This window comes from Myodes glareolus, chromosome 1 (genome assembly GCF_982192425.1).
Source record: "Myodes glareolus chromosome 1, mMyoGla1.1, whole genome shotgun sequence".
NCBI classification, from domain to species: domain Eukaryota; kingdom Metazoa; phylum Chordata; class Mammalia; order Rodentia; family Cricetidae; genus Myodes; species Myodes glareolus.
In genome coordinates, this window is record NC_142026.1 from 66,990,327 (window position 1) to 66,998,120 (window position 7,794).

General features: G+C 49.3%; 1 protein-coding gene across 1 annotated transcript; it reads right to left on the bottom strand.

The window, feature by feature from the left end:
- Positions 1–1,449: 1,449 nt before the first annotated feature.
- Positions 1,450–7,575, bottom strand: LOC125398769 (cell adhesion molecule CEACAM15-like). Its single transcript, XM_048431732.3, has 3 exons — positions 7,147–7,575; positions 3,788–4,147; positions 1,450–2,627 (listed from the first exon to the last, which is right to left on the bottom strand). The coding sequence occupies exons 1-3, from the start codon at positions 7,277–7,279 to the stop codon at positions 2,344–2,346; spliced, it is 777 nt and encodes a 258-aa protein (XP_048287689.3). The 5' UTR covers positions 7,280–7,575; the 3' UTR covers positions 1,450–2,343.
- Positions 7,576–7,794: the final 219 nt, after the last annotated feature.

Sequence of the window (7,794 nt, forward strand, 5' to 3'; positions counted from 1 at the left end):
GCCAGGATTGGTGGGCTTTTGAGCTCATGAATTGGTGGATTTTCAAGACCAGGGATTGGTGGGTTTTCGAACTCAGAAGTGAGTTCATACTTTTCTCCCTCCAGTGAGGAGACACTCCAACAGGTATTTCCTCGGCCAAATGTCATGTTCTTCATAATTATCTTCTGGGAAAAGGCTCAACTGGTAACATATAAAAAGCAGCTCTTTGCCCAGTAAGAAAAGAGCAAATATTACAGATTGGTATCTATGCAGTATGTATCTTATAGTCAGAGTGGTAATAGTATAGTATGGCTGAGAATAAAGAGTCAACACTTTGCTTCTCAAGTGAGTTGAGTCTTTTGCCGTTCTTCAGTCCTGTGTCCCTGGCCTCCTCCACCCCGATCTTTCACGGGAAATTGATGACTTCACAGCTAAAACAGCCTTCCTTCTATCTGTGCAAATTGACACCTGTCTAGTGTAACCACTAGTGTGTGTGTAATTTGCACTTTCTTGCATGGATAGACAAGAGTCCTGAGTTTTCCCTGGTGGATCAACTACAGGGCTCGTAAGATTAACTCTGCCAGGAACTGACAGAACCTGGTCACCTAAGGAACATACTGGCGGTAGACTTTCCTCTGTTTTAACTTTGGCTAAGTGTCCTGAGAGAAACTGGGTAGAATGAGTTGACATTACAGTGCATGCCCTCAATAAAAGTGGCTGATATGTGAGGGCTGGAGAGATGGATCAGAAATTAAGAGCTCGGACTACTCTTCCAGAGGACCTGAGTTCAATTCCCAGCAACCACATGGTGGCTCACAACCATCTGTAGTAAGATCTGTTGCTTTCTACTGGAATGTAGGCATAGATGCCAGCAGCAATACATGTATGCATAATAAATAAATTTTATTTTATACATCCCGGCTTAACCGTATCCTTTTCCCTGGGATGGAACATAGAGACCCCACAGGAGTAAATTTATGCTAGCCTTGTTATGGGGTAAGGAAGCATGGGGACTCCCAACAGTACAGGCTGGCATATAGGAACCTCCTCATTAGCAGGGATGGTGAATTACTCCTCACGTCTCACATGGCAGGGTAATAGAGGCTCACCTCCCCCATCCATGTCTCAAGCAACAGAGGAGATGTTGCAGTCACTCAATACTCACTGTGTCCTGAGCTGACAGTGGTGCTGTGGACACGACCGCTTTCCTCAAGTCACCAGCTGGCTGGTACAGGACCCTCGCATTGGTCCAACTGCCCATGCCCTTTACCCTGGCCTTTGGCCTTTAGTTCTCCTCTTAGCAAAACTAATCCCAAGGCTGAGAGGCCCTTACCCGGTCCTCTGGTATCCACCCTGACACTATAGGAGTCTCAGGGAGTTGCAAATGAATTTAAGGCTGAAAATCAAATAGACAGACTTTCCTCTGGTGGTCAACAGGAGACAAGAATGTAAAACAACCAACAAAAGATGTACCAAGTGTACCAAGGATGGCCTTTAATAAATATCTAGCCATCAGAATGCCGACAACAGAATGGCTTGAGAGAACAGAATCACACTTTGTATGAGGCTAACAAAAAAAAAGACAAGTGCCACACCCAAAGAGACAGAAGTAGACGATCGTCATCAGGGGCTGTAGCTTAGAAATGGCCTAGAAACTGACAGTCGTGGTGTTTACACAATGATATAAAGATGCTTTATGCCAGTGAACCGGACACTTCAAAATGGCTAAAATGGGAAACCATTTAAATATATACATGCACACATGTGTATGCACACACACATGCTTAGCACACACCTAAAGACCATTAACAGAAAAATCATGTTCAAGGACACACTGTACATGTCAGTCTCAGGATAGAAACAGCCTAGGTCCTAGTTGGACCTTCATGCCATGGGTTTTACATCTGTGGATGGAACAAACGGTGAATTAAAAGTATTCAGAAACAAGATATGTCCTCAGTGAAATACGGGCGGTTCCTTCTCCTGTCACTCTTCCTCTCTTTGTGTGGATGAAGTTGGCGTGGGCGTCAGAAATGATTTGAGCCTGTGGGAGGCTACGTCTGCTTCTGTGCAGACACTGCAGCACTTTTAACAGAAGTTTGGGGGCCCTTAATTAATCCCCTTTGAAGTTTTGCTTACTATATTGATTTTTTTTTTTTGAGACTGGGTTTGTCTTTGTAGCCTTGCTGGTTCAAATGCACATTCCTCCTGACTCTGTTTAATCCGGGACTACAGATCTGTGTCGCCATGCTGGCTGTCTTACTGTCTTCACTGATTTCCCCCTAGAACGCATGTCCATTTTCCATATCATTGACAAAGAACCCTCCCCTCCACCCCCACTGTGGTGCCTGGAGAGAGGATAGGTCACTCGCTGGTCACAGACATTTGGACTGGGGTACTCGTCTTAGAACTGTATCCGTTGGAGACTTCACACTGATACTCCCCAGCGTCCTCCATCCTGACCGGATCTATTACAAGTTGACTGTTTTTCTGGGACAGCGTCATTCTGCCGTTGAAATACAGGCTCTGGCGATTGAAGAGCCAGCGGATGGAGAGTCCAGGGTTTTCTGGGAGGCAGGTGAGGGTCACAGAACCATCTTCTGTTACTGTGGTGTTGTCTGCTTGGAGGGTGGGCTGTGCCACAGGCTCTGTGAAGGAACAGAGGAAAGGACAGAATGATGGAGGTTCATCCTCAGAGCCCAGTCAGACCTCTCTGGTCCATGGACACCCGGTAAGCATCCAGGGTGGAGAAGTTGGGCCCGAGGCTGTAGACAGACATGTACTGCTTCAGATCTGCCTCCCACAGTCTGCGTGGCCCTAATTCCATCACTGTGTTTCCTGTATGTATGTCTGTTTCCACATAATAGGGCACATGGCTTGGTAGAGTTAGCACACGCCTTTAATCCCAGCACTAGTGAGGCAGAGGCAGGCAGAGCTCTGTGAGTTCGAGGCCAGCCTGGTGAGTTCTAGGATAGTCAGGTCTGCACTAAGAAGCCTGTCTTAAAAAACCATAATAATAATAATGATAATGATAATAATAATGATAATGCACATGACAAATGATCGCTGCCATGTCTGTAAGGTGACATATTTAAGGTGACTTAAATATGAACTAGGACCTGATCTTCACGGGTGGGAGCTTCCCAAACACCCGAGTCTGTTACTCTGCCTACAGGAGAGAGTCAACTGGGCTGAACAGTTGCCAGAAGGACATGCGTCCCCATGAGCCCCTCAGAACAGCAGGATTCTCCATGCTGAGACTCGGAAGATGTCCAGGTGACCTAGCCTAAGTGTGACCCTCCATTCAGTGCACGGCTGGTCCTACTTGATATGAGACAGTCAATAAAGCCTTGTTCCCTGTCGTCTCTAACAAGAAGTCAAAGCCCAGTCCTGGAGGAAAAATCCCTGGGTCCCCTGGAGACGAGTCTGGCACAAAGATCTGTAGTCAGGACTTTCTTGTGGTCACCTCATTGTGAGAACCCCATGGTTTCCTCTGTCAGGCCCTTCCTGAATCCAAACCATCTTTTTCAGGGCCATGGCCATGGTGAATTCAGTTCCAAGAGTTTGGGCTAAGGGTGACATCCTCAGACTGAGTTACATAGCACACGCCCTGCTCTCTGGAGGCAGAGTCAGGTAAAGAACTCTGACCTAGTGTTGTTTTTCCTCCCCAGTATGTGTCCTGTACTAAATGCTCAAACGCCAGTGAGGAAACCCACGCAGAAGATGGGCATTGTCAATGCCTGATGGTCCTGTGTGTTTAAATGGGATGAGCCCCACCCCGGCACCCAGAGGTCACATGATCACTTACTGTATACTTCCAGATGTACGTGTGTGAGTTCACTTTGCATTTCTGTGTTGAACGTTAGTAAGGTGTAGAATCCACTGTCAGCCTGGGTGACGTTTCTGATCAGCAGGGATCCACTGTAGAATACCGTTCTCCTACCGCTGTGTTGAGGCATCTTCGACGTTGTGTTATCGGGTGTTAAGTAGCGTGCAACTTCGTAGCTCTTGGTCGAATCTTTCTGTTTGTACCAGTAAAATGCCTGGACGTTCAGCGGCATTTTATGCACAAATAGGACGGAGTTTCCACCTTCAGCAACCATGGGGGGCACTAATTCAATAGTGAGTTCGGCAGTGGTGGGTGCGTTCCAGCAGGTTAAGAGGAAGGCTAGGGAGAAAGAGAAATATCCATCAATATGGGGACCTTAGTGTTTGGTGGAAAGATGAACCCCAGCTCCTGAGTAGGAGTGTTCGTCTCTCAGCCTATGTGTGTGATGGGGGCGTGCCTCTCCCACTTGGTGCAAGGGTTGTGCCTCTCCCACTCGGTGCAGGGGCCGTGCCTCTCCCACTCGGTGCAGGGGCCGTGCCTCTCCCACTCGGTGCAGGAGAACTTCATCACCTACATTCCCCAGCTCCCTGAAGTTGCTGGGTCCTCTGCATGGAACTCTGTCCTTGAGTCTCTGCATGGCTCCCCGCTTACTGCCCTCATCTCTCTGCTCACAGCCAAGAGTATATATGGGGTTGGGTATGCCTCCCCTGACCTCCTCCTCTAGAGACCCTGGGTCATCACTACCTGAGAGTTGGTGGTTTGTTCCCTGGGTTTGCAGTCACCCGGTCTGCACCTTCCGTGAGAACTAGGGCTTTGTGAGGGCAGGGGCTAGGGAATGGCCTTTGGGAAGGCCATGTGCCTGGGAAAGACTCAAACTTCTGTGGAAGAATGAATGAATGAATGAATGAGCAGGACTGGGGGTGTCCAGGGATTATTATGAAATTTTTAGTTTTAGAGCTAATGACAGTGTTTAATATCCCAGTTTGACTTAAACTGATTTTTGGTAAATTTATTTGGGACATGTGTCTATGTGTGTAAGTATCTGTGTCCGTGTTTCTCTCTGTGTATCTCTCTCTGTGTGTGTCTCTTTATCATTGTGATAAAATTTCACAAAGCCTAATTAAAATGCAAGATCAGATCAATTCCTTCCCAGACAGCATCCTAAAGACAGGAGAGGCTAAGATTTCATGGTGACAGAAAAAGAAGTTTGCCTTTCTCTAAAGCAGTGGTTCTCAACCTTCCTAATGCTGCGACCCTTTAATACAGTTCCTCATGTTGTAGTGATCCCCAACCATAAAGGCATTTTCCTTGCTACCTCATAACTATAATTTTGCTACTGTTATGAATCACAGTGTAAATATCTGATATGCAGGTTACTGCTCTGAGATCCCTGGGAAAGGAAGCCGTACAGGGGTTGCAACCCACAGCCTGAGAACCACTGCTCTGGAGGAAGATCGATAGATGCTACACGCAACCACTGGGGCCTGGCCAGAGAAGGAGCAAAGAGGCCAGCGTGCGCTGCTTCCAAACTCAGGCAGAAGCCCTCACGCAGAGGCTCCGACAGCATCAAAATTCCACACGGTTCCTGGCAAACACCAGTACGACTCCTCTAATAACCACCCCAATGCTCATATCCCTGGGTTCCCTCCTTAATGCAGACTTGAATCAGTTCATCTATAATACAGTCCAACAGGCTGCTCAGATGCGTGGACAGCACCCTCCTGACTTAAGAACGCCTGTGAGAGCCGTGACTCAACAACTGACGATCCACTGAGGGTTGAGGAATGAAGGGAAAGAGGATGATCTTTCTTCATCCGTATCCAGCTCGTAGAAGCCAGATGAGTGAGTATCTATGAACCATCTTTCTGACAATGTACACTCCCCCTCCCCCTCTGTATGTGTGTGTGTGTGAACAAAGAGGCTGGAATGTCAGTTTTGAGTTAGTAGTTAAACAGAGCACATTTCCCTGGCGTTTTACAAATGCTAGCAGGCATGGACCTGGGATCGAGTCTGTCACACAACCCTGGGCTTCTGAATTTCTGGAAAATTTAAATTCCCTTTCAAGTAATTCTGGGCACCCCGGAAGCTGTATGGAGAAGGAAAAGGCCTGTCTCATTTTGTAAGACTATCTGCTTCATAGGTGTCCTGATTTCCTGAGTGACAGGCACCTAGGAACATGGGTTAGGGCACATCCTCTGCTCACCCAGGGAAAGCACCTACCATACCCTTCCTTGACCCCACCCTCACTCCTCACTTCCCCACAGTGACAATCCCCTCTCACCTTTCCAATGTCCATAGAGCATCCTCCCGCATCTTTCCCAGCTTGCAGAACTCCTCTACCACACCACACAACACCACACCACAGCACAGCACCCCACCCCACCCCATCCCATCCCAAACCACACCACAGCACCCCACACCACAGCACCCCACCCCATCCCATCCCATCCCACACCACACCACACCACACCACACCACCCCACACCACAGCACCCCATCCCATCCCATCCCACACCACACCATAGCTCCCCACCCCACACTACACCACACCACAGCACAGCACCCCACCCCACCCCATCCCATCCCACACCACACCACGCCACACTGGTCTTCTCTAGCATTGCATAAAACCTGTGGTTTCAAAAAGAAATCTTTGTCTGTTCCTGTGCTGCATCTCAGGCTCTCAGCTCTCTCTTCCTTGAAGAGAATCTCTCCAGAACTGTCTCCTTCCCAGGCCCAACATTTCCTCCCTGCCCACAATGCCAACTCCTTCTCCTCACACAGAGGAGACTTCCGTGCCCTCTGTGGAGTCCCAGCCCCTCCTCCGTCATCCTTCCACCTCATTGCCTGTCCCACCACTTCTGTGTTAAAAGCCCCACCTGCCTAGGTCTCCTCCAGCACAACCCTGTCCCCTGCACTCCCTTCCACAATGTGCTGCTCCCTGGAAACTCCAAGCACACCCCACAGCACAGCATCAAGGCCCTGACCCCCATTTCAGAGCCCCTGATGGGTCACAAACACAAGAGCCTGGTCCTGACCCAGGACATTGGTGGTCCTCTTATGTGCCCCTCGCTGGTAAATCCCTAATGGGAAGAACATCCCCACGACCACGGCCTCCCCTGTCAGGATCCCTGTGACTAACTTTGTATAAAGAGTTACCTGGCTTTTCCTCTCCTCTGTACACTCCCTGTTCCCTGAGAGCCTCCAGCTGAGCAACCTCTGTTCCCCCCTGTCCCCTCCTTGTGTCCTCTCCCCTCAGGCTGAGGCAGAAAGAGAGCCCCGTCCCAGGGCACCCTTTTCAGAGAGCCCTCCCCACACCACTGCAGGACTGGTCTCACCTGTGAGCAGGAGCCCTTTGCAGAGAAGCAGAGAAGGCGTCTCCATGGTCTCTGGTCCCCAGTGGGCTGTCCTGGTGTCAGGCCTGCTGGTGTCCTTCTCTCTTATTTCTACTGTCCTTAGCCCCAGGGGCATTTCCGGGAGTCATAACTGGATGTGGGCAGGGTCTCTGCCCAAGGCCACGGTCTGCGTCAACTCTTCTTGCCTGGACTTCCTGCTTTCTCCTCCCCCCACCCCACCTGTCTCAAAGATCCATCCTTTAAGATTTATTTGTTTGCTTTTTTAACACAGGGCCTCATTATGTAGTCCTGGCTGTCCTGGAACTCACTGTAGACCAGGTTGACCGCAGACTCACAGAGAATGCTGGGGTCGGACCCAGGACATACTAGGCAAGCCCTCTCTGCCTGCTGAACAGCATCATTAGCTCAGTGTAGACTTATAAAGACCCAGGCACCGCCAGCCACCCAGGGAACTCAAAGACTTTTGGAAACCTTCCACAAGAAGAAGACCCACATCCTCTTTCTAGGACACAGGTCACTTCCTCCCACATACACAGAATGTCCCACTCCTGACACACCTGCTCCTGAGTACCTGTCCTGGAGCTGAACTCTGATCTGTGACACCAGTGATCATAGATAAGGTCCCTTACA

Bases quoted from the DNA above. Each gene is read 5' to 3' on its own strand.
- LOC125398769 (XM_048431732.3), bottom strand. From the start codon at position 7,279: ATGCCCCTGGGGCTAAGGACAGTAGAAATAAGAGAGAAGGACACCAGC. The intron at 4,148-7,146 runs GTGAGACCAGTC...CTTTCTCCCTAG, and splicing joins CAAAGGGCTCCTGCTCACAG to CCTTCCTCTTAACCTGCTGG. The intron at 2,628-3,787 runs GTAAGTGATCAT...GTTCCTTCACAG, and splicing joins CGTACATCTGGAAGTATACA to AGCCTGTGGCACAGCCCACC.